Source organism: Canis aureus, chromosome 36 (assembly GCF_053574225.1).
Source record: "Canis aureus isolate CA01 chromosome 36, VMU_Caureus_v.1.0, whole genome shotgun sequence".
Classification (NCBI taxonomy): domain Eukaryota; kingdom Metazoa; phylum Chordata; class Mammalia; order Carnivora; family Canidae; genus Canis; species Canis aureus.
In genome coordinates this window covers 15,949,967-15,976,333 of record NC_135646.1, presented here as the reverse complement: position 1 = coordinate 15,976,333, position 26,367 = coordinate 15,949,967, and the positions used below count along the sequence as shown (strand labels likewise).

The window sequence follows — 26,367 nt, the reverse complement described above, 5'->3', positions numbered from 1 at the left end:
AATAGTCAGGCAATGATAAGTCGTTAAAACTCTCTGGGTAACTTGGATGTGCAGCCAGGATGGAGAATCACGGCAAAACCAGTAAGTCTTAGTGTCCTCACATCTAAGATGGAGCTTCTAAAAAAATAGTAGTAATTGCCCTCTCTGTGTCACAGAATTGAGGATCAAATAAAATAAAACAGATAAAAGCACTTTGTGATGTGTAAATGCACAGTAATTATTAAAGCAGACATTATTAAAGGACTTAGCTATTGTTATTATGCAAATGTTAGGGATTATCATTGGTGTATTAATTCTGCTGCTGGAGTTCTAACCCTTTCAGATAAAATTCGCTTGCTGTCTCTAAAAGTAGTTGAGGTTTCCGCCCACCTGCCCAATTAGTATGTGGCAATTTCCTTCTAGTGTTGCTCTGTGCCACAGTGAGGGTTTAATGATTATGTGTTGACTCAGATTATTCTTAATAAACACAATTCTTCCAGGTTTTGCATAGCATATCTCAACACCACAAATCATGGGGACATGCTTGTTTATCCCTTTGTGCTGCAGCTTGTAAATGCTCCAAACTGTGGGGTAAACTAGCCTAGTGTTTCCGTGGTGGGAAAAAAATGAAACTGTTTTTCAGATGCATCCTACTCTGCCAGCAAGTCCTGATTATCCTTCATTTAGCATCATATCTGTTAAGAACCTAATTTTCGGTTTTAACAGTGGTTACCTGGCTTTAGATTTGTTCATTTAGACATTTTTGTCTGGTCAAATATTCCACTAGAAATGCCTGTGGCCATTGCAGTTTTGGTAATGCATTCTTCCCCCAGGACTGTTGGAACAAGTCACATTTTGACTTCTGAGATTGTCCCACAGTGGCCTCTCCTTCAGAATGACCACAGGTATATTTAACATAGACTTGCAGACTTATTTTTCATGAATCTGAAGGTCGCCTGAGGCGTTGGGCGTGGCCCTGTGTCTGGAGAACCTACATGCTGCCTCATAGCCTCCTTGGGACTGAGATTTGGGGAATCCAGACAGATCACTGATGGTGACAGGCTCCGGGAAAGGCTGCCACTGCGTGTGTTACTCCGTCTTCTGACCTGTCATGGCTGTAGCATTTATTCGGCATCTCCTTGCTCCCCAGAAAATACATCTTGGCAAAACAAGAGAACAATCTGGGATCTTTTGGTATCTGTAATTTTTTTGGAAAATGATTTCTGGCATTCGCCTCCATTGTGTAAGTCTAGGAATCATCTCTAAACAGAGGAATGCTTCTTTCCTTAGGAACCCCTTCAAACAATGCATGTGTATTAAGAATTAGACAACTGCATTGTTAATGAAATGAAGAGCTAAATTTCAATGAAGAGGTGGCTTTTTGGGAGTTAGAACCATGTCTGTTATTGCACATGCTTTTCTGCTCACAAGCGTACAAGATAATGCAGTTGATGAAAAATGTTAAGCTTAAGATAGATATTTATACACACATGTAGTTAAAAATGGTAGGTTGACAAACCGGGGCTGCATGCTTTTTACATTTTTAAAGGGTTGTAAAAAAAAGAGAGAATATGCGTCAGAGACCATATGGCACACAGAGCCTAAAATATTTACTATCTGGCCCTTTATAGAAAATGTTTGCTGACCCTTGAACCATGTGGAAAGCACCAGTAATAGATCTCACTCTTTTTTTTCACTTTCCCCAAGAAGCACATTGTCTTCTTTCCTTGGTGATATTCATTTCTACTTGTAAAGTCAGTGTTCACAGCCATTCTAAAAAGAGGAGAAACCTTCCAGAGCCGAATCTGTCCCAGGATCTGCCCCCAGCCAGCTCTGTGGAGTCAGAGCCCTTCCACCCCCAGCCCGCGTTCGCGCTGTTGCTTCACCCGCAGATGGCCCCTCAGCGTCTGCTTCCACCAGTCTGCTGCGTGCCTTCTTCGACCTTGGCTTTTTGGCCACATGATTATTCCATTCTAATTGCTCTTGTGAATCTGCTCTGTTACATTGCCCTCCCCCCACCCCACAGTTTTCGCCCTCCAAAGCCCCTCTTCTGTGACCCCTTTGTCTGCCTTTTCCCCTAGAGTCTCAGGCCTTTAGAGACAGATGCTTTCCAAATCTAATATTTCAACCCCCCCCTTTTTTTTCTTTAAGATTTTATTTATCTATTTGAGAGAGAGAAAGAAAGAGAGAGAGCAAGCACTGGGGAGAGGAAGAAGCAGCCTCCTACCTGGCAGGGAACGGGGGGTGGGGCTTGATCTCAGGACCCAGGGATCATGACCTGAGCCAGGCAGATGGTTAACCGGCTGAGCCACCTAGGTGCCCCCGACCCTGTGCAGGCTCAGTTTTCTCACTGGTTACAAAGTGGGTCCAGTTCTCCCCTGCAACAGACTGTAGCAGAGAGGACTTCTGGTGTCTTCCAGAACCAGACCAGCAGAACCATATTAGTGAGCAGTATGGCTACTCTTTTGGGGCACTGGTCACACACACCAATATTTGTGTTCACTTGGTGTCCACATCTCCTAGTGTAATTTCTTTCCCATGGACCTTCTGGCCTCTTGCCTTCACTTACAACTGTGACAATTTCTCATGTCTGCCATGTTGACCAGGTCACTCCAATGGTCCCTGATGCCTGTGGGATCCAGCACACATATCTAACCAGAGCTATCACAGCCCTCAAGCATCGGGTACACACTTTTTGATATCCTAGTCCAGCTTGCTGAATCCCTCCCTCTCCTGCCTGTGGCTATCCTTCTACTCAAAACACATTGATCAAATGCTGACTCCATTCCAGGTACTATATCGTAGGCACTGGGAATCAGGGATGACCAAGATGCAGCCTAGTTCAGTAAATTTTTTTTTTTTAACAGGGGAAAGATGGTATGCACAAACATGAATATAGATCAAAGCAGCAGGTGGTGATTGACAAAGTTATTAAATATCAGGAAAGCACAGATCATATTTGGAACTAAGCTGTATAACCATAAATATTCCAAATTACTTAATGGGACTATTACAAAATCTGACAAATCATCCACTTAAAAAAATTTAATTTTTTTTTAAGTTTCTCTTAAAAATATGGCTTAAGGATCAAACTTCTGGTAAATTTTTCTGAATGATTTACTCCTTCTCTAACTCATGATCTCATTTGCTGATGCACTATCTTGCCTCCAGCCATGTCTGTAAACATTAAAGTTCTACAAATAAATGCAGTCTTTTGATTATAGTGCAAAAGACAACATTCTGCTTTGTAAACACTCCTGCTTCTTATTGGAAACTGGAAGGAGTCCTCATGCTATTTCCCAAGTGCACAGAATGCATGGTGGCTTAAACTGAAGCGTGTTAGTTGGTCCAGGTTGATACATAGCTTTATTCATTAGAATAGGCTTTGAGACGGGATCACTCAATTACAATAGGGTCTTTTCAAATAACTGCATCTCAGCATCTTTCCCCCTTTCATTTCCTTCTTTCTTCTCATTCCTTGTACACCTCCCTTTCTCCAGCCCTTTTTCAAGATTCTATCATTATATCAGATATAAGTTGGGAAAACCTAACAAGGGCATGCTTGCCTTGAGACACCCCCAAGAACACTGACCTACAGGTAGGAACTACAGGGGGATGGGAGTGTTTACCAGCTTGCTCCAGTGTGACTCCTGCTATAGTGCACCACAGACTTTTTTTTTTTTTTTAATTTTTTATTTTTTTATTTTATGATAGTCACAGAGAGAGAGAGAGAGAGGCAGAGACACAGGCAGAGGGAGAAGCAGGCTCCATGCACCGGGAGCCCGACGTGGGATTCGATCCCGGGTCTCCAGGATCGCGCCCTGGGCCAAAGGCAGGCGCCAAACCGCTGCGCCACCCAGGGATCCCGTTTTTGTTTATTCATTCATGCTATGCTTTCTGAGAGCCTTCTCTGGGCCACAAACACTATGCTAAGGACACAATATTGAGTCAAAGAGAACATTATTGCTTCCCCTGCTTGGGGAAGTAGCATCAGTTACAAGTTTACATTAATAAATGTATGATAATTAATATCGTAGCTCTGATACAGAGAGGAGGAGCTAATGTTAGTGTTTAAGCCCCTATCAGCTCTGTGATCTTTGATTTCTGTATGTGTGTCTGCCTTTCTTCCTCTCTCCTGTTATCTCTCTTCCCCTCTCCTTCTGTCTTCCTTCTTTGTTAAGTGGGGATTGTTGGGGTGGAAAAAATTTTCCGTATGCTTTAAAGGTTCTTCTGGCTGGTCAAAAGTTAAATTGACATGAGACATTAAAAGAGAAAAATTAATTTCATACATACAAGAACTCCACATACATGAAAATTCTAAAGACCGAAAGGTAAAATGAGATATATCTGCTCTCCTGAGCTAAGGAACGGGATAGGTGCTGGGGGCTTCGGAGGGGAGGACGGCAATTCACAGGGCAATAAGAATAAGAGCTGATGATTGGTAATTAGATATTTGCACTGCCCTACAGAGGGTCACTCAGAAAAAAGTTATCCTTGGTAATAACTCATTCTGGGAAAGACCACCAATTTAAATTCTTTTAGGTAGTTAAGGGAGGGGCAAAGTTTTCTTTTGAATCCACAGGGTTTCCAACATAGTCACATGGCACATTTTGGGAAGACTTGTACTGAACGTCTTTGGGGCGGAGAATAAGGCTAACAGCACTGAGCCCTGTCATCACTATGGTGCTTTATACTCTTATTTTTCCTTTTAATTAAGGAATTCTGGATCTCCCACAGTAGGTGTTATAATCTCCATTTTAAATACAAATAATGGAGTAAGACAACGTTGTTATTACTTGTTCTCATTGGATGGGTGAATAAACGAATGCTTGCATTGTGGGAACTTGGGAACAGAAATATGTCACAGGCCCTAATTTGAAACCAGCTGTCGGATTTAGTGGCTGCTAACCTACCTAACTCAGGGATTCTCCACTTACTTTTTTTTTTTTTTTAATTATTAAAGAGCAGCAAGAGAAAAATCTCCCCCTTTCTTTTCAGAAGTCAGGACTAGATCTCAAAATTTCAAATGTGTCCCCTCCAGTGCATGCCCGCCCACGTGGTTGAAAAACGATGGCTTTCCCCAACTAGATGCCACACGCTTAGCTTCTAATCTCGCATTTCTCGCTCCCAGATTTTCCAGATCTTCCCCCAATACACCCAGTTATGCTTTCTGAAGTGTCGAGCCAACATTTTCTGGTTTTTCGGCTTTCCGCGAAGCCCCGGGGCCTGGGCACTGGGGCCAGAGGCCGGGGTGGAGCCCCCCAGCTCCCGGGCTCCCCGAGCCCCCGCGCCCGCCTGCAGCCCCGCGCCTGGCAGCCCCCGCTTCACTGGCCGGGAGGGAGGGCGCCAACCAGGAGGAGCCGCGCTATTTTTACCTCCTTGGCCGCAATCCTTTGTATTTATCTGGAGAGAGGAAATAAACAGAGGATTAGGGAGGAAATGCTTGGCCTCGGTGTCTCCCGGGGAAAGAGGGGGTCGGAATAGGACGAAGGGAAATTTGGAAGGTTTGGGCTGGAGGACGAGGCAGGTGCTTCTTTTCTGCAGATGGCCGTGGCCTCTGGCCTGGACCCCGTCACGGTTCTTTCCTCCCCTCCGGCTAACGATCCCGGCCGCCGGCCTTCGCGCTCTCTGCCCCCACCTCTGGAGGCGCCGCCGTCACCCCGAGGCCGCCCGGGGATGCTGCATCACTCCGCGGCCGCCCGCCCCCCGCCCCTTGCCTCCGCGGCGACGCATGCGCAGTGCGCCCCGTGCCCGGCACTAGCCACAGCGTCGGGATCGGCGTCGGCGGCAGCATCAGGACCCGCGGGCGCGCTCTCGAGGGCGGGGCGCCCCCCCCGCCGCGCGCCCCCGCGCCCCGCGCCCCGCGCCCCGCGCCCCCGCGCCGCGCGCTCGCCCGCGCCGTCTCAGCATCCTCAGCCCCGGCGGCAGCCCCCGCAGCTGCTGGAGCGGCCGCGCCCGCCGCAGGGAGGGAGGAGCATCTGGGGCGGCTCCAAGTTGGCGGAGCCGCCGGGACCCCCGGACTCCTCCGCGGCCGCCCGGGAGGGGCGGAGAGGCGAGAGGCGAGCAGGGGAGGGGAGCCGCCGGCCGCCGGTGCCGCGCCCCGAGCCCCTGCCCCTGCCCCTGCCGCTGCCCCTGCCCCTGCCCGCGGCCGCACCATGCGCGCCCAGCCGGCGTGATCGGCCCCGCCCGCAGCCTCCCCGCAGCCTCCCCCGGCGCTGTCGCCGGCCACACCGAGCGGCGCCCGGGAGCTATGAGCCATGAAGCCGCCCGGCAGCAGCTCCCGGCGGCCGCCCCGCGCGGGCTCCAGCCGGCCCCGCGCCTCCCGCGGCCCCCGCGGCGGCCCCGCCGGCCCGGTGCCCGCCCGCGCGCCGCCCTGCCGCCTGCTCCTCGTCCTTCTCCTGCTGCCTCCTCTCGCCACCTCGTCGCGGCCCCGCGCCTGGGGGGCGGCTGCGCCCAGCGGTGGGTATGGCCCCGGTGCCCTTCGCGTTGCCTGCCCGCCCGCCGGGCCCCGCGGAGGAGAGCGAAGGGCACGCGGGTCCGTGCGCCCCGGACACGTCCCGGGCTCGGCCTCTCCCCCTCTCCCTCCCGAGCCCCCCGTGCGTTCCAGTTCACTTTCTGAAGTCCATTTCTGTTGCATTCACGAAAAACCCCATCCCAACGACGGTCGGTTCCGCCGGGAGGTATTTAGTGGATGCGGGGACCCTCAGCCATCCCTGCAACTTGGCGGAGGGGAAACCGGCGGACGGTAAATGCAGACAGGGAGCAAGTTGCTTCTGGGTGGAGAGGCTGAATGCGAACGGGGAGGATGTAATAATAAGAGTAATAATAATAATAATAATAATAATAGGGGTAACGTGTTGTTTCCTCAAATCGCCTACTGGGTTTATTCGCTGCTGTTGGAATTAGGATGGGGGAGGGCAACTCGGGAGGTAGAAACCTTTGGTTCGTGATTCTCAAAATGCTAGTCATGATAACGAACAATTAAGATAATACGATATTCAATACATAGATGATGGGAAATCAGTGGAAAGGGAAAGCTGGCCCTGGCAGAAAAAATAAAAGGAATTGGAAAGCTGCCAGCATCTGCTTGCCTCTATGGCAAAGGATTTTTTGCTCATCTCAAAGTTTAAAGCAAAAGGAATTGCCTGTTTTGTTTAAGGAATCAATTAACAGCCCCTATCCATGCATTCAGCACTCAAGTTCTCTTCGGAGCGTTCTTAGCTCTCAGCTGGGATACTCCTAGTCAGAGTCCCATTGAGCTGCTGCAGACTCAAGAGAAGGGGTGGACATGAGGGTCGGAACCTCTGAGCATGTTCCCTGAATGTCTTCCCTCAAGTCCACGCCGCCCCCCACCCCTACTCCCCATCCTTCGAAGTATGTATTTGAGACTGGTTAGAAATGTTCATGTAAAGCACAAATAATAATAAATAGTACACTATTGTATAAGCCTCACGGGCTGTTAACCTACTCAGGCCATTTCGTTGTTGCGATAACTTGCTTTGCTGTGTCTCTACTTCTTACTTGCTTATGAATAGAAAACTTTGTTTTTGCAATTAATGGGAACACACATAGTACTTTTGTATTTATAGGGTATATGTGTGTATTTGTGTATCTCTGTGCACCCCTCTCCCCCACCCCCAGCTCCGCATTGGAATGAAACTGCAGAAAAAAATTGGGGAGCCCTGGCAGATGAAGACAACACATCACAACAGAATAGCAGTAATATCAGTTACAGCAATGCATTGCAGAAAGAAATCACACTGCCTTCAAGACTCATATACTACATCAACCAAGACTCGGAAAGCCCTTACCATGTTCTTGACACAAAGACAAGACACCAGCAAAAACACAACAAGGTAGGCAAGGTGGGTCTGGGTATGCAGAGGTGGCTGCCTTGAGGAGTTTTCCTTTGCTTTGATTTTCTGCCAGAATCTGATCTCACAAATTTTACTGCAGCACTTTATTAGGAAATCAATTAATATTATGATAGAGGAGAAATAGGAGGAAGTAAACCTGAGATCTCCTGAGATAGGACTGCTGTTTGGGTTTTTTTTCTCTCTGACTCTCATGTGGAATCTGCATTTTCTTACGGCTTTTTAAATTCTGAAATGTGGTCCATCCGTCTCTCAGGTGCATTGAGCACTGAGCAGGAGTTAAGTGAGCATGTTGATGGTCCTGACTTCTATCTTGGAGGCTTTATATAAGGGTGCAGTGTTCTACCTCCCGTGATGAAAACTGCTTTCCAGCTGCACACAGAAGATGGCTATAACAGGGTATTTGCAGATTCCCTATCTGTCCTTCACGTAGAAATTGAGGGTTAAAATTTAATTTTAAGTTTCTTGCAATGATCAATAGGAAAGAATACTTTTTGTCTGAAGTATTTTCAGTAGGCAAACAATTTGACGTTTTAAAAGATTACGGCGACTATAAACAAACTGTTTATATAATATAGGGTCCAGTTTGGGCCAGCATAGTCTTTCAAGACTTTATCTACATTCATTGCAAGTGGTTGCTTTACTTTCAAGTTGGTTCAGAAAGTGGCACTGATTTTTGAAAAGGCATTCAATAGAAGATAAAGGGGCTTAATGTTCGAAGAGTTGGAAGGATCTTTTCTTCTTGCTTACTGTTCTTTATTTGAGTTAGTAATATTTTGGATGCCAGGCAGATTTACACAGTGGGTCAGTCATCAGTACCTCTGTTCTTTATCATGAGCAAAGAATAGAGTCTGTATGTCAAGTATTTTACCCCGGACTATAGCTGTTCAATGGAGAAAAGTAGTCACTGTCTAACATCTAGAATTTAAGAACTATATCTGTGGTTTATATCATTGTTTTTATTAGTTTTCTAAACTATAGGTAAATGGTAATGGTATTTATTCCTGTTTTACAAACAGGGAGTTAGAAATTTAAGGCTTTTGGGTGATAGCTAATATAAACTTCAAACTAATACAAACAGCTAATATAAACTTCAAGAAGCCTGAACACTTAATTTTTATTATTTTTTTACAAGTCAGTTTTCTGAGAAAATGCTTCCTTTGTATTGAATGTTATTAGAGCAGCTAATTTTGTTTTACAGTATTATGAAGTGGCTGTTACCCACTTTGAGACCAGTAGGACTCTGTTCTCACAGCCCTGTGACATCTGCTCCTATGTAACTCCATGAGTTGACTCCTGGATCCTGTCTGCCCATTTATCTTGTTGATAGGAGGAGTGGGTGGTGACTTCAAGGAAGAAGAATCCAAGGCCCTCTTGTTAATGCATTGGGACCCATTTTATGGCTTTCCTAATTAACGAGACCTTCTACGGTTGAGTGGCAGGTTCTCAAACTCCAGTGCCTTTGGATAGGGGGCTGGAGGAATAAAAACAAAACAAAACAAAACAAAACCAAACCAAAAACTACCTTAAAGCCTATTTTAATTTTAGTATATGTGCTGTGCCAAAGCGAGCACCCTTAAAGCTATTTCAAAGAATACTGAAACCCTCCGGAGCTGAGACTTAAAAAAAATTCAGTGGAATATTTTTATAACTCAAATTTTGGAGGCAATGGCCAATGCCTGTCTTCTGGTCTGATGTTATGTGGTCGTTTTGTTGGATGGGACATGGTTTGACTGCTCTATGTCTTAATTTTTATAATAAGGTTTGTTAAACCTTCTCCTGCCACTCATGTAGACTTCTTACTATGGAACACAAAATCACAGTTGGAATGATTCTTCTCCATTTCCACCCTCCATGGTGGTGGTGGGTGTACTCTTACTTTAGAAAAAAAAATCCTTACACAGAAATTATATTTGAGAGCATTTTTCTCCTTTTTGTATTAGTTTAATTGAACAAACATTTGTTGCACATCTCTCCTGTGCAAAGGAGTATGTTAAGGATTCAGAGATAAGAGATAAGGAGTACAAGGATGAACAAGACATGGTCTGTCCTCCAGGAGACACAGAAATGAGATAAGCAAGGTTCTAAAAAGTGTCCTGCACAGGTGTAAACTGTGTCTTGTATTGTGGATTCCCTGGAACTTCCCTTTGTGTTCTATAATTTCCCTTTTATTTCTGTTTTCTTTTTTTAGATTTTTAATTTATTTATGCATGAGAGACATAGAGAGAGAGAGAAAGAGAGGCACAGGCAGAGGGAGAAGCAGGCTCTATACAGGGAGCCTGATGTGGGACTCTATCCCGGGTCTTCAGGATCAGGTCCTGGGCCAAAGGTGGCACTAAACCGCTGAGCCACCAGGGCTGCCCCCTTTTATTTCTGTTTTTAACCATCTCTTGAACTAGTTGACAAAAAGTGTGCCATATGTTTTCTGCTGTATCTTAGGATGACTTGCCTAATAATAGTGATGAGAGATACTTGTCATTTTAGCTGCTTTACAAATATTTCAGTAAGAGAAAACCTATAGAATTTCATCATTCTTGCTCTTATAAAAGAGGTTTTGATTTTAATATCTGTGTATTAGGTACCTTTTTTTCTCTCCTGATTTCATTGCACTCAAGCACATTTTAATGAATGCCTTAGAAATGCTGAATCACTGTGCCATTCTCATGGATCCTTAGATTGGGGATAGAGGTGGAGAGGGAAGTTCCCAGATATAGGTTGCAAGGCAGGGCTTTGTATTTATTTCATAAATATTCAGTGTTGATCAGGCCTTATTACTTTACAACTATAAAAGTGAAAATGCTATTAACTCTTTCAAAATTTGTAAGTAAAAACAGACTGTGCAAAACACCTCTGTTAATGCCAGTGTTCCTGAAAACCTGGAAGTTCTCTTTGTCAGAGATTGTTTAGGATCCCTTTTATCTCCAGATAGGGTGATGTATAACTTATCGTCCAAATTGCCATTTTTGAGAGTGACTGTGAGCATGCTTAATAATCTTGCTAGGATAAGAAGCATAGACTGAGATGGTCCAGAGTAGATGGGGACCTGTGGCCACCTCAGATCTAAACGATTATGCTCCTTGAGTTTTGGTGCTTATCCCAATTCAAGTTTCTTCACAGACCAAGTTTTATTTTTCTGATGAATTATTGTAAATTTTTTCTTACTTGCTAGGAAGTCAGTTTACTGCCTTGTAGAAGTATCGGGATATGAAATGGAAAAATTTAGTTTTGTTTTGTTACCAACACTTGTTTTTTTTATGTGTGGAGACTTTTACAAGCAAAAATGGAAATTTATGGTTACTAAACAGAAGCATTTTATGAACCACTAATGGCATATATTAATGAAATGGGCCATACATTTAAAAAGAGAAGTAATTTAGATTTATTCATTCACATTCATTCATTCATTCTGAGATAATCCTATGAGGTTTGTTCCTAAGAAAGTAATGAACCTGTAGGGGAGGAAAAATAATTTTCCTTCTACCCTTCTAAATTCTTGGCTGAGTCACATCCTCTAATAAAAGACAGTTCAACAGGATGGAAACAAATGGAAGTTTTATACCATATGTACATCTTATATATATGGGAGAGACCCAGGAAAACTGAGTGTGTCTCCAGAATGGCCCAAGTCACTACTTTAGATAACATCTCCAGCTAAAGATGAAAGATGTTGGGGTGGAAGGTGGGGATCCAGTTGTGGGAAGCTGTCAGAAAAAGCACAGTAAGCAATGGTAAGGTAAATCTTTGCCTTCTTTATTGATGAGAGTTCCTAGACGTTTCAAATCATTGTCTTCCTGATAGAAAGATAGAGAGAGAGAGAGAGACCCTTACAGATGGAAATTTCTTATAAAATGTAAATGACTCTTACAGAAGGACTTCTACTCCGATTTTCAGAACTTCTCCTGTGTCTGCTGTTTCTTAGAAATAATCAGCCTAAAATAATCCTTTTGCCAAAGAAGCATATTTTAAGATGGTATATTCTCTCCCCCTCAAACCTTTTCCTGAAACTTCCCTTTAGTCAAAAATTACTTGCTCTGGATCCTACTCCTTTAGGATTCTTTTCTCTTCCTGTTGGGAAGGGATGGAAGAGGTACGCTCTGCCTAGCAGGGGATCTAAGAAAGATGAGAGTCATCTCTTTTATTTTTTGTTGGCCTGCACAAAGCTCAGTCTTTTGTGACCTTCCCTACTGTGATGGGGAGCCAGAGCTGTGTATGGAAATAAGAATATGCACATTATAACCTGCTGAATGAGGGGGTACAAATCACCTGCGTAGGGGTCGGCAGGTAGCTCCCCCAGCACCTGAGTGGTCCTCCATCCCAGGTCGTGGGTGAGCAGGAGTTAGAGAGCAGAGTAGCAAGCACCTATTGCTTATGAGGTTGTTGAGGCCAAGGTTACTAACTTTTCGAGGTCTTAACTCCTAAGTGGTTATTTTAAAGATGTTTGTTTATTTATTTATTTCAAAAAATTTATTTATTTATTTTAGAAAGAGAGAGAGAGAGTGAGTGTGGGGGGCAGAGGGAGAGGGACATAGAAGCTTAAGCAGACTTCTTGATGAGCACAGAACCAACTTGGGGCTCGATCTCATGACCCTGACATCATGACCTGAACTGAAACCAAGAGTTGGACGCCCAACCAACTGAGCCACTGAGATGCCATGAATGATTTTTATTAAGTAATCTTTACACCCAATGGGGGGCTTGAATTCACAACCTCTAGATCAAGAGTCATATGCTTCACTGACTGAGCTAACTGGGCACCCCCTGAGTGGTTATTTTAAAGGGTGCTCTTGGAAAAGCAAAACAGGAACTTAGCATGGGAATCCTAAAATCAAGTTCCTGAAGAAACGTCCAGACTCTGGGTGTGAACAAGGTTATTATGCTGTACAATGCCTGGGTAGCAACTCAGAAACAACAAAAAAAGTTGTTGTTCTCATCACAATTGACTCTGTGATGCTTAGGTATTAATCTTTAGGGAAAATTCTAGGCACTGGCAGGATTGTGGATAGTAAGAGCCACTGGCAGAGTTTTGGTCACCTAACACATGAGACATGTGAGAAAAGCAAAAATGCCAGTCATCCATATCAGTAGACAAATGAAAGGTTGAAATCCTGTCATAACCATTCCCTTCTTTTATTGAGATCCAGCCAAGATAATAAAGCCCTTGGATAAGGTGAAGCTAGTTGTTTGGTTACAAGCCTGGGTGAGGTTTTGAAACACTTGTACCTGTTGGGCCATCTTTCCTAAGTTTCTCTGACTTTGTCCAGAATTATTAATATACAGGCAGCAGGTGATGCCCTTTATAGCGCATATGCCTCCTTCCTCAGCCAGTACGTAATCTGAAGCTGAATGGTTATCTGAAACTATCTCTGCTAAAGATCATGGTTTTTTTTTTCTTTATAAGTTTTTTTTAAAAATTTATTTATGACAAACATAGAGAAAGAGAGAGGCAGAGACACAGGCAGAGGGAGAAGCAGTCTCCACACAGGGAGCCTGATGTGGGACTTGATCCCGGGTCTCCAGGATCACACCCTGGGCCACTGGGGCTGCCCAGATCATGTTGTTATTACATTAAGAGTAGGCTTTGGTGCAGCAGCCCAGTGTGTTCCACCAGGGTGGCTGACAGAGTGGTGTTTGCCTTAATGATTTGCTCTTGGGTGCCTAATGCAGCAGCGCCTTGCCCAGCCCCTGTGGGGGGTGGTTCGAGGCCTGTGCCCAACATAATGGGGTTGAACGCTGCACACTTTTGATGTCAGGGAGGCAGAAAGACAGGTTGAGGGTTCAATTCAGTGACTTGTAGGGGTGGTCTCAGGGACACTGAAGCGCACTGACATAGATAGGATATCCCAGGGGCCAGAAGGGACACAAATGTGTTGGACGTTGAGGGAAGGAGAAATGCACATATGGAGAACCATGTATGTGTGACATGGCCTCAGGGTACTGGACCCACAGTGGACATCAAGTGCTTGATGAAGGAACCCAAACTAAGTTGAGGTTTCCCCTGAATGGCTGGGCCTTGAGGCCTAAGACCATGGGGATTGTGCTCCTGGGGACAAAGTGTAGTTAGTATTTATCTATGTAGTGTCGATACCTGGGCAGATACAGAGTATGTAAAGGGTGTATGTGGGCTCCTGCCACATGCCACATACCGTCTTGCAAAGGGTCCTGTGTGGGAGTAGTTGAGCACCACAGAGAGCTGTGGGATAAGCTTCAGGGACCAGTAAAGTGCCTTCTGTTGGGCAAATGCGGACAGAGTCAGTCAAGCAGCTGGGTAGACCACTAACTCGGGAAATAGCCTTGTGTTGAGTCCAGTAACATGCCTAGCAGTTCCAGCAGCCCCTCAAAATGAGCTTTGGTTTCTGTCCATTGTATAAAAATAATAAGACTATTGGAGGGCTTGAACGGGAGCTCTGCGTGGTGGCTATGGGTAAGGGTCCCCTACAGAGAGGTGACCTTGTAACTGTGGTCCTTCCAGAGGGTGTAGAGGGAGATGCTGTGGTGGTGGCAGGATCTGAAGCCAGGAAGAGGTCCTCTCAATGGAAATTGAACTCATGGACTCCCAGGGTGACGCATAGTGTGGGCCAGTCTAATGGGTGTGGTGAGGGCAAGCATCTGAATGAAGTGTTTAAAGAGACCCTCATAGGTGGTGAGATGGACACATACGTTGGCCTTCCAAAGCTCAAAGGCACAGTAGGGAATAACTTGGCAGCCAGAGTGCCACCTCACACTTGAGCAGAGAGCATTGCGATAAGCAAGGGGTTCTGGGGCAGACACACAATTAAGTGCAAAACGTCACTCAAGGGGGTGATCAGCAGGGAATTTAGATAAACAGGCATTCGGTTCAGCAACCAAGTCCCAGGCAGTGCTTGCCCTCATCAGCTGCTGTGCCTTCCTGGATGTCATCTCTACTACAATGGAAGCTTGCAGAGCAGTGTTTGGGATGAGGTTGTAGGTTTGGGCGTTGTCATCTCCAGCATTGTCACAGGTGGAGGAGCCATCTCAGAGAAGGGTGGCTCTCTCAGGTAGTTACCCAGGAGGGGAACTGAAGGGTCAAGGGGTCTAAGAAGGTTGCATAGATTTGGGGTGCCCAAATTAAGGTTTGCTTGAACTGTCGGGAGCATTTACTCAGCAAATCACAAATTCTCAGTAAATTTTGGGAGTCCTTCAGATGTACCTTGAAAATAATTAGGCAGTACTGTTCATCCATGAATCCTAAGGGTTGGAGGGGCGCCTGGGTGGTGCACTCAGTTAAGCATCTGACTCTTGGTTTTGGCTCAGGTTGTGATCTCAGGGTGGTGAGATCCAGCCCTGTGTCAAGCTCTGTGCTCAGTGTGAAGTCTGCTTTTTTCTCTCCTTCTACCCCTCTCACTTGTGCATGTGCTCTCTCTCTCTTTTTCTCTCATTCTCTCAGTCAATCAATCTTTAAAAAAAAATAGTAAGACTTTAAGGCACTTGTGTAGCTTGTTTTAAAGAAAATTTAGTTATATACTCCTAACAATTTAGCATTTGGCCCTATATTACTAGAGACGGGTCTGAACTTCATAAGCCTATCAGCCAATTAGGTTTGAAATTGGGGTAATGTAATGATCAGTGCTCAGAAAGAGATCAGGATGTCAGTGAACATGTAAGCAGGGCTGGTGGCCTTTATGCTAGCATCCATACCAGGTGGCTTTGGGGTACAGCCCCTCTAAGTCTGACTTTCAACTCTTGCTCTCTGCCCCCACTGGGGTGAAGTTGTGGGCAAGTGCTTTATGGTCCAGCGACTTTCTAGTGTTGCTTCTCTAGGTTGAGGAGAAGCCCGTGACCCAGATGGCACACAAGACACAGAGTAAGGCCAGCAGCAGTAAGCATCTGTATTTTATAGTTGTGCGCCTGCCCACTGACTGCCCCATAGTGAGATTTATTATGGGGCTGTTGTGGGTCAACAGTTCATTGGGAGCCTCCTCCAGAGTGGGGTAGGTCCAAGTGGTGTAATTGTATCGCCATGCTGTCATCTTCTGACGTTGCTGGTGTCAACCAGCCTGAGTACCTCTTCCCCTTTTAGAGAGCTCCACACTATCCCTTTTGTGGGTCCTGGTGCAATTATTTTCACCTCCTTTGGGGAGGTATGGTTGGGAGAAATGAGCCATCCACTAAAGCCACTATACATTGGAATTTCAGGTGGAATTTGCATATCAAGCAGGTAGGTGTGCTCCAGGAGCAGCACGGTGGGTCTGTGTTTTTCTAATGGGTCTGGACTAGCTATGACTAGGGGGTCATAGCTAACCACTTGTTCCTGGTTGGGTTGCCAATGAGTATTCAAAGGTGAGATGATTAACACTTTAAATCTATAAAGGGACTCAAAACGGTTGGGGAAAAGGTAGATAATATTGTCCTGTAAGGGGAAAGCATCAGATTCCCCTGATCACAATCACAGGCAGCATGAACTCAGTTGGTGTGAGGATCATGCTGGCCACGTGGCCTAGGGTCTAAAGTGGTAAGTGCCCCTGGCAGCCGGAAGGTCCATCTAGGAGTTCGATTACTACCCTGTAACTTAAGGAGCAACTTGAGAGATGAAGGTACCACGGGATGCCCTGTAGGAGAGCCCGGTGCTAGCCCAGCACTGTGATACAAGGGCGGTAAGGTGAGGTCCTTGATCTGAGTCAATGATGTCTGCAGGGCCGAATGGGGACAGATGTACTTAGAAAAGAGAAATTACCTGCTCTGTAGAGGTGTTCCTGGAGGGTGTAGCAAGCAATAGGCCAGTAAGAGGATCCATGCATGTCATTGTGAAGTGGTTGGTGCCCACTGACAGAGGAAGTGACCCTATGAAATCAGCCTGCCAGAGGCTAAAAGGGCGGTTCCCTCACAGAACTGAAGCATGCCAGGACAGTGTCCAGTGTTTGGTTTGGGAGCATAATTTGCGAGTCAGAACAAGCAGAATGCCCTGTGGTGGGCCCAGGTCACTGAGGCAGCAGCTCCCTCATGACCTGAAGAGATGTGGGACCATTTGGCCAGAGGATAAGGAGCATGCACGTCATGACTAAGAAAGGTCAGAAAGGCAGAGCCAAGGATGGATCGATGCTTGTGTGCGTAGGGGAGAGGAGGGCTGTAGTTTGGTGGTGGTGGGTAGAGCTGGAGTTGTCTTTAGTAAAGAATCGGTGGCTCAGAGCTCCAACTGGGGGTGACCTGGATTTGCACCGGGGCTTCCTCTTTCAGTTCAAGACAGTCTCTGGTATCCTTTGAGGGTGTTGAGAAGTGGGTAACCTTAACCGTAACTAGTGTCTGGCCAACTTCACATTGGGGCAGCTCAAATGGGGTGGCCTTGAATGGAAAAGTTGTCTGGCTGCCATTGGCCTTCTATCCTGTTAGCAACCTCCCATGAGTCAGTAAAAATATGGGCTGAAGCTTGTCATGGGCAGTGGTGCTCTGCACAGCCATTTGTCCTGCTGTAAGCTCAGTGAGCTGAGCTGACCCGACTGGCCATCTTTGACAAGCATGGTGCTGCTTGATAAGCATGGTGGCAGGATGGTAGGCTGCTGCGCTCCAGGGGGCTCCACTGGGGGTGGTAGTGGTGCTGCCATCAGGGAAATATACAGACTCCCCTTCTCATTCCATCAGCTCTTCCGGGGGCTCCCCCAGGTTGCTAGAGACTTAGGCAATGAAGACACTATCCATCAGTTCTTCAAGGTCCATGGGCAGGGGATTGAGGACTGGGGAAGCTGCATCCTCCTGCAATTTGGAAAGACCTGTCACATCAGGTTTAGCCTGTTCCCAAAGGTACCATTCCCATTTTTTTTTTAAGATTTTATTTATTTATTCATGACAGAGAGAGAGAGAGAGAGAGAGAGAGAGAGAGGGGCAGAGACATAGGCAGAGAGAGAAGCAGGATCCATGCAGGAAGCTTGATGTGGGACTTGATCCCAGGACTCTAGGATCATGCCCTGAGCGAAAGGCAGATGCTTAACCGCTGAGCCACTCAGGCGTCCCAGTACCATTCCCATTTTAGCAGAGAGGCATTTGTAGCTGTGTGAGCCACTGTTGGGCGGTGTCCCTTGTCCATGGCCTATTGGTAAGGTGTGTACACAGAGCGGGTTCCATTACCACGAAGGCCTCTGTTTCTAACAAAGCCAATAAATGACCAGAATTTGATGTTCTAAGGGGATGTCGTGGGCAGCTGTGGAGGGCAGCTGTATGGTGCAGAAGCCTATATGGCAGCCAGGAGGAGCCATGTTCAGTCCACAGTAGACTCTGAGATGCATAGTCCACGGTGGCCAGTGGGCTCCAGTGTCAATGAGAGCAGTAAAATGTTGTCTATTATCCGTGTCACGATGGATAATTGGAGAAGTCACCAGAGGAGGGATAAGTTCAGGGAACTGCTGGGTGCGTTGGCAGCCCCTCTCAGAGATGAGAACGTGGGACCCCAGATCCTGCTACTGGGGCTGGAGTGCTCTGAGAGATGATGGCATTTTTCCTTGGTAGAGTTTGGGGGGGGGCAGCTGGCAGTACCTCGAAGTGTCCTCAGTGCCCGAGCAAAGGCTTGTACCTTGTTTTTGGACTGTCCAGAGAGTAAGTCATTAGGGATCTTTGATCTCTGGAGAGATTAAGTCTTTAGGGCCCCGTGATTGCCGATACAGTGAGGCCTTTCTTGGTCATCTCCAGAGGGAGGGAGCAAGGGGCCACTTGTCAGTGGGAACTGAAGAGGGAACCAGAAACCGCCAAATTCCCTAGGGCCCCTTCTTTGGGTTCCTGGCTGATGGGGCAGAGGATTCCATTCATCTTCACCAGCAAACAAGATTGGGGCTTCAGGAACACTCTTTCATGTCTAGCTACAACACTGATGCAGTCTAAAGTCTGTTGTTGTACCATGTCTAACATTTCTATGAATAGTAACAGCATGGCCTTATAATTAAGGGGAGTGCCCTTGAAGAAGAACTTAGATCGGCCCCAAAGACATGTCATCTGGGTTAGAAATGGTCAGGGGGTCTGTGGGAGCATAATGCTCAGCAGAATGATATTCCCATCGAACCATCCCGATTTTACATAAGAAGAGGTGCGCTTTATTTAGTTGTCCACTCACAGTGACCCTGTTGGGCCCAGTGCCAGGCCGTCAGCATCCAAGCCGGGAGAGACAGAGTGTCTTTCCCCTTATCCTTATGGGCTCTGAAGGTGCGGGGTGGCCTCTTCCTCAGGGTCTGTCCCCTTTTGTATTTCTTTTGTGTCTCCTCTCCTGGTGGCTTGATGCATTTTGGAGTGTCCTTGCTGTGGTGACAAATCTGGGGGCTCCTTTCAAGAGTCTCTAATAAAATGGGCCCTTAATATCTTGAGGGTTTTTAAAAAGATTTTATTTATCTGAGAGAGAGAGAGAGAGAGAGAGAGAGGGAAAACGAGAGTGCACAAACCGGGGGGCAGTAGAGGGAGAAAGAGAAGCGGGCTCTCTGAGTAGGGAACCCAATGCGGGACTTGATCCCAGAACCCTGGGATCATGACCTGAGCTGAAGGCAGATGCTTAACCTACTGAGCCACCCAGTGCCCCTATCTTGGGATTTTAAAACAAATTATGAATTTTGGGGTCTTTGACCAGTCAGTCTAGCCAAATGGTGCATCTTGGCTAGTGTAAGCAAAAACTTGAAGCCATTTCCAAAGACTCGTGAGAGCCAATCAGTGCCCTTCTTCCCCTCCCTTTGGAGGGGAAGCCCTACCATCCTTTGGATATTTTTCTAGAATGTTACATTTGTATCATGGTATATAGCTAGGTGTCTGTTTTTCATTTATGCTGATTGTCACCGGATGTTTTGGTATGAACGGGTAGTAGCAGGGGACACCTGGGACAAAGGTTGTCTCTTTCCTGGCTCATAAGCTGCTACCTCCTTTCCTGGGTGTCCCAATCAACTTCCAAGGGGTTGGGGTCTTCCTCCACTACGTATAATACTAGCCAGTGCATTTGGGAAAGCCCTCAAGCTCCAAGAACGTAGCATTAGTGATTAGGCATGTTGGTTTGCCACTGTGCTAAGTAAAGCCTAAACCATTGGAGCAGGGGTCTTTCAAGCATCTGGTAGTGTTTTGACCTCCTCTGGGAACTTGGGAAGAGCTGGTACCATGTGCTTGGGGGCCCTGATTTTATTAAGAATTTGTTTTGCTCACCAGGGCAAGGGTGGGACTTCTGGTATCCTGTGGAGTTGGGGGACAGTCTGTGACAGCAGCAAGGAATGCAGCAACATACAAGAAGCTTGCCTTGGCAGCATTGGCCCACTCGGGTGCCATGATGCCTGTGGTAGAGTTGTCATGGGATAGGACTGGTTTCTAGAGCTCAGCACCTGGTGCTGATCCCTGATGTAGTGGCCCAGCAGCCTGCCTCTCCTTTAGACCCTGACCTAGGGGAATTCTCCTTGGTTCCCAGGACCCGAGAGCTGGAATCCCTGGTTCCTGCCTATGAGAAAGAGGGAGAGCCCTACCATCCTTAGTTATCTCGGCTTGGCTCAATGCTGGAACTTTTGCATATAATTATAGCCAATCATCTCCAGACTAGACACCCTTGCAAGTCTTGTTTGGAGACTCTTGGGAAACCTTCCCACCTCAGACTGAGTCCTACTTGTTGGTCTATGCAGAGGGGTGTGACCTTTCACAGCACTGACGATTTCAGGTGGGGATTCGAGGCAATACCTGGCAGGAGCAGTACACAGGGACACAAAAGGAGACCACAGACCACAGCAAGCAGTGGCTTCTTCTTGAGAAACTGAGCAGTCCGGGAGGGAAATTAGTAAGCCAAACCTCTGGCGTTGTTTGGGGGTACAAATTGCCCACAATCCCATCCTGATTGCCAATTGGAAATCCTAGGCTCAAGCTCTTATCTAAATATTCCAGACTCTGGGTGTGACTAGGGTTATCACACTGTAAAATGCCTAGCTGCAGTTCAGAAAGCAAAACTTGTTTTCTTCATCAGATCTACTCCCCACCACCCCAGACTGAAGGGAGAGAAGAGAAATGTTTAAATGAATTTAGATCATGATGATTATTGCATCCTACTTGACTTCAGACCAAGGCTGGTTCCATGTTTCCTGGTCACCCAGAAGCCAGCGGCTCCCTGGTCTTGGTGTGGGGCAGCCGGAAGAGTTACAGGGTCCTTTCTCAGAATTGATAGAGGTGGTGATTCTAAGGTTAAATGATAATACAAACTTTTATATTGGCCTCAACATTCTTTCTAGGTTTTCCAGGTGGTCCGAAGCAGTCATTACAAAATCGTAGCGTATAGAATTTGGGCTTGTAATGGTTTTGCTTGTAATGCCTGTTATATAGTGGGTTGTCAGTAAATAGCTGTTGAATGAATTGATGATTGAACACTCATATGATAGAAAGAGTACCATGCTTTCTGTGAAATTTTGTGTTATAATCAAATTGACATTCAAAAGAACCTCAAGTTACTGTTGAGAATTTTTGGCACAGTGACAGATCAGTAGGAGAGATGATTTTGATCTTGAGTTTTTAGTGTTGCAGAAATCACACTGTATGTTTACATTACCTAAAATAGTAAAAATAGCTGTACCAACGGTTCTTAGATCATCCCTACACTGTCATCCACTATTAATCATTAATGTGGATAATCAAGAGCTGACCACGTGATAGCCTTTCTATTGTCATGGGTCAATTCTCTGAGGTGAGTCCACCCATATAGTTTCCGATAAATCAGATTTATGTCTGTTAGACATTAGTTCTGCTTGGTTCAGCAAACAGTTACTGAATGCCTGTTTTGGATCAGGCACTGTGCTAGATTCTGGGAAAAGTGGTGGAGGGTATTATGGAGTCCCTACCCTTGTTCATAATTGAATGGGCATCAGGAACAAGGCAATTGGTGGTGTGTGGTTCATGCCAGTGCAGTTGGTAGTTGAAAGAACAAAAATCTATGGGTACCCAGGAAAGTCAAAGAAAACTTCATGGAGGAAGAAACAATTGAGCTGACCCTGAGGAGCAGTTAGGAGGTAAGTTTTTGGGAGTTGGAGAGAGGGTGGAGGGTGAAGGAGGTGAAGGAGGTCTACAGAGTCAGCAGGCAAAGGCTCTGGCCTGCTGAGAGGCTGTAGAGGGTTTGTGTGGTCAGTGTGAGAAGGGGAAAGCCAAGGGTGGGAAATTTAAAAGAATTGGCGATGAGTGTTAAATTTGTAGTCAATTAAGAAGAAAAAAACACTAGGGGCACCTGGGTGGCTCAGTCAGTTAGGTGTCTGACACTTGGTTTCAACTCAGGTCATGATCTCAGGGTTGTGATATCGAGCCCCACATTGGGCTCTGCACTGAACGCGGAGCCTGCTTAAGATTCTCTCTCTCTCCCACTCCCCATGCCCCTCCAACCCACTCACACACTCAAAAAAATAAAAATAAATAAACTAATTCCTCTAGAAACCCAGTAATGTACATGTTTACGGATGTGGCAGTTGAGATTTATAGTTAGTGTCTTCAGAAAGGACAAACGGCTAGTCAGTGGCAGACAGAGCCAGGATTTACAGCCAGTCTTACTCTTTGCAAAGCCCCTGTGGCAGGGAGAATAAGGTCTGTGGGAGTGGTGGCGGCGAGTGTGCAAGGCTGTGCAGAGTGCGAAGAGCTTAGGGGTTTGGATATTCCGTATCAGATGGTGAAGGCCCGAGAAGCCGATGGAGTGTCGGTTCTGTGGCTCCTCGGGGAACTCACCTTCTCTTACCTCTTGGGAGGGACAGACCATACGCACAGCAAGAACAGCACCAGCGACAGGGACACAACGGTGCCCGGCACTGACAAGTGCTTGAGATGCAATAGTGTATATGCTAGAGGACGGTGAGTGTGGGGATGCCCTTGAGGAATGGGAAGACCCGGCCCATCGCCTTGGCTGGGAGTAACCCAGCCACCGTGACTCTACAGGGATGTGGGGGCAGCACCCACTGTTGATTTCAGTCCCCCCCGCCCCTCGCTGGCCGCACCCCCAGCCTTCTTTGTTTCTGTTCCCTGCCTGGCTCCCAGAGGTGTTTCCTTGACTCTTCTGTCCCGTGAAGCCGGGACCCTAGCTGGTCACTGCACCCTGCTCCAGGTGGCCACTGTGCGCTGCAGCGGGCTGCGCCGAGATGAGCATCCGAGGTCTGGCAGGGCTGGACTCCTCCCTGCTGACTGTGTAACTGCTAGTGTCCATCTGTCTCACTTGTCCTCAGCTTCTGTTGGCAGACTGGGCCCCTGTCCCACTCTCTGGAGCCAGTCAGGAAAGAGCCCAGGGCCGTGCAGCTGCCCGCTGCACTTGCCCAGGCGTGTGGCATCACCCAGTCCGAGAGTCGGGTCAGCCGGGAGGAGAGCTGCGCATGGGCCTTCCGCATTTTCCTCGGTGGCACAGCCGTCTTTCTAGCCATCTGACAGTGAACCTGGGGGGGCATCTTTGACTCTTTTCTCTACTTCATCTTCTGTCTATGAATAGTCACTTATTAAGTCTTGACGTTTCTTCCTTGAATACGTTCCTCCTCTTCTCTCTGCATTGTGCTCTTGTCATTACCTCTTGTCTCTCTGTCAGTCCATCAGTCCCCGGGCTGGCAGATGAATCTCGGAAGGCTGACTTCATCCCAGAACTCCCCTTATCCGTGTGCATCAAGTGGGATTTCAGCTCAGTGAATTTTACTTGTGGGGTGAAGGAGCATTCTGGGGAAGAGCCGGCGCTCTCTTCTGTGTCCTGTGTCCACGTTTGCTGTTCTGCAGGCCTTTGGCATCTTTCCAGGCCTGTTTATCCAAAGGTCAGCCCATGGCAGGAGGTAGTTTTGTCTGGATGATTCCACTCGTATCTGTCCAGACTCTAGGGCTAGTTAGGGGAAATCCCTGTCCTCAGTGGCAACAACCGAAACTCAGTAATGTGTTCTCAGGCTTTTGTTTCAGGTTCAAGTACTGACAAATTCCTGTTTTAGGAGATTGTGTCTTCTCCATCTTTAAGATCTGAGTAATTAATTGTTCCTAGAGTATAAGTTTCTCTGAATAAAAATGTTTTATTCCCCTCCAAAATGTACGTAGTCATAAGGCCTTATTCACACAAAGTATTCAATTCACAAGTGACGTGGGTACCCTTTAACCTTATGAAAGACTCATTCATTCACATAATTCATTTATTCAAAATCCACTTGGCATCTGAATTTTGTAGTTTTACAAAGGAGGCTTTGTGTTTAGAATTTATATAAATTTGGTACAATTTTAATCAAAGCGATTGCTAGGGATTCTATTTTAAAAAGGGTGGATCCAGTTACCGTGGTTTATTCAGAACAATGAGAAGTTAAAAACAATCATGTTCATTCATAGCAAATTAGGATGCAGTTTTTGCTTTTTATAGAGTAGCATGAAAGGTGCATACTCCGTCACAGGGCACCCATTCCAGGGCAGAGCCAAACCTGTGAATTGGCTTGATGCTCCAAATAAGTTTATTTTTCTTTATGTGGATGCCTGCTCTGGCTAAAGAGTAGACTGACTACTTTCCTCATCTGGAACAGTATAAATTAATGAATTCAAGGTCTACTTTCAGTTGTGTTGTGAAAGATACTTATTTGTTAACAAGATCTCACAACACTAAATGTTCTCTATTTAAAAATGAAAAAGATGGAAATTCAAACACATCTCTTCTGCTGATAGACACTAATTATAGAGAGTTAAGTTCAAAGAAACCAATGAACAGAAGTATAAATAGGACCCTATAACTAATGACTATGTTGTTCTTTTTAAATTTTTATTTATTTATTTTTTTAGAGAGAGAGAGCATGTGCGTGCTGGAGGGGGTGCGGGCAAGGCAGAGGGAGAGAGAGAATCTTAAGTGGGCTTCATGCCCAGCGCTGAGCCCCACATGGGGCTCAATCACACAACCCTGAGCCAAAATCAAGAGTCTGATGCTTGACCGACTGAGCCACCCAGGCGCCCCGTATTGCTCTTTAATTTTGGTCTGTTGCTATAGAGTTGAGGACATTCACTTCTTTCTTATCTACATGGCGTGTTCACTTGAGGGAATCATCTCAGCACATTTTTAACCCTAGGTAGTTAGTGGGAACACGATAATCACATGCTCCTGGACCACTTCCTTCTGCCCTCAGTGGGGCTAAAGATTAATTTTAGAAGTCAAATCTAAGTGCACCTAGAGGCGTATCATAAACAATATTCCAAGGCCATGAATAAATTGATTTTTGAGCATTGCAGATGGGCTCCATTAATAATATAAATCAATCAACACTTAGGGGAGTCCCTCATCTACCATGTGTCTTCTTGCTCTTTACTGTTTCAGCTAAGTAGAATGCATTAAATGAACTTGCAGCTCATTCTGAAATACACTGGTAATAGCAAAGATAATATATTGCCTTTGTAGTGAATCTAAACAGTTTTATCAAGGTACTTTCATATCTATAATTTCATGTTTTCCTCACAGCAATGAAGCAGATTTTATTATTAGTGATTATTATTTCTGTGTTCTAGATGAGAAAACCAAGTCCAGAGAAATCAGGTCAGTTGCTCCAGGTCTTGGGAATTGTTGGCATGACCAGAATGACCTGGACTTCCAGTCACACCACATCTGTGGGTTGAATAGGGAGGTTTCTGTCCCTTTTAGAAAACTTTCCTCTCCTTGAAAAAGCTCTACGAACTCATTACACCATAGTACACAATCACACACACTCTGGCCTTCTGTAACCAGCTGGGTTTTTTCTCTCCAACCCCCACCCCCCATGCCTCAATGAGTACAGCAGATAAATAATCTTGTTTAAAATCCTGACATTTTTATAGTGTTTTGTTTACCTGCTTGCTTTTTCTTGTTATTCTTCCTTAACTTTCTTTTTTTGTCTATCAGATTTCCTTCTTCCTTGTCAACTGAACCAAGGGCATTCATGTTTGGTGTTCCCAAATGATAAGTTAGACATTTGGCCATTCTAGAAAAGTTTTACTTTTTTGGAAAAAATGTTCTCTAACACAGGAGTCAGCAGCCTGAAGAAATGGGTCCTTGAAGCAAGCTGAATTAAATAAGAACTGGTTCATTTACCCTCTATTTTTTACTAACACCCAATTTAAACTTTTTGTCAGCATGTGATAACCAGTGTTCCTACACAGACATGATGTTATTTCAGTGCAAAGCAGGGAAATTGGCACCTTAATGATACAGTGTAGGCATTTATTTGTGGGACAAACATGATTTGTGCTAGGCTGTTTAGAATGGCAGGTATTCTTTGATTTTCTTTACTACCTCGTTGGATAACACATTGGGGAAGAATGGTTGGGGAGTCAAGGGTCACATCTGCTCATGCCAGGTACTCTGAAGCTCCAATTTTCTAGGTTTGCATAGGGCCCGGCCTATAAGGGAGGACTCTGTGAATGTTACCCGTTAATGACTAAGTGCAGGCATAGGGAATCCAAGCTATGAACTGCTCTTTTATGAATAAAGGGTTGTTTTACTCAAAAAAGAAGGTGGGCTTAGAAGTAATTATGAGGGCATTTGTGGGGAAGGGTGATGCTCAGGGTGATGCTCAGGGTCTCCCTGGTTTTACGGCTGCAGGTGCCCTTGACTGAGTCACCACCTATGAGA

General features: G+C 46.0%; 1 protein-coding gene across 4 annotated transcripts in view; it reads left to right on the top strand.

Annotated features, from left to right (window-relative positions):
• Positions 1–26,367, top strand: part of ADAM23 (ADAM metallopeptidase domain 23) — a 193,358-nt gene that overhangs the window by 14,144 nt on the left and 152,847 nt on the right. The window contains exons 1-2 of one of the 4 annotated variants that reach the window (XM_077885564.1): positions 6,138–6,438; positions 7,621–7,835. The exons of 1 other annotated variant lie outside the window; for it this stretch is intronic. In XM_077885564.1, coding sequence (XP_077741690.1) covers positions 6,237–6,438; positions 7,621–7,835 — 417 coding nt within the window. In that variant the 5' untranslated portion in view covers positions 6,138–6,236. Of the gene's footprint in view, positions 1–6,137; positions 6,439–7,620; positions 7,836–26,367 lie in introns of those variants that run through there. 2 more of the 4 variants (XM_077885565.1, XM_077885563.1) reach the window with 2 other exon arrangements.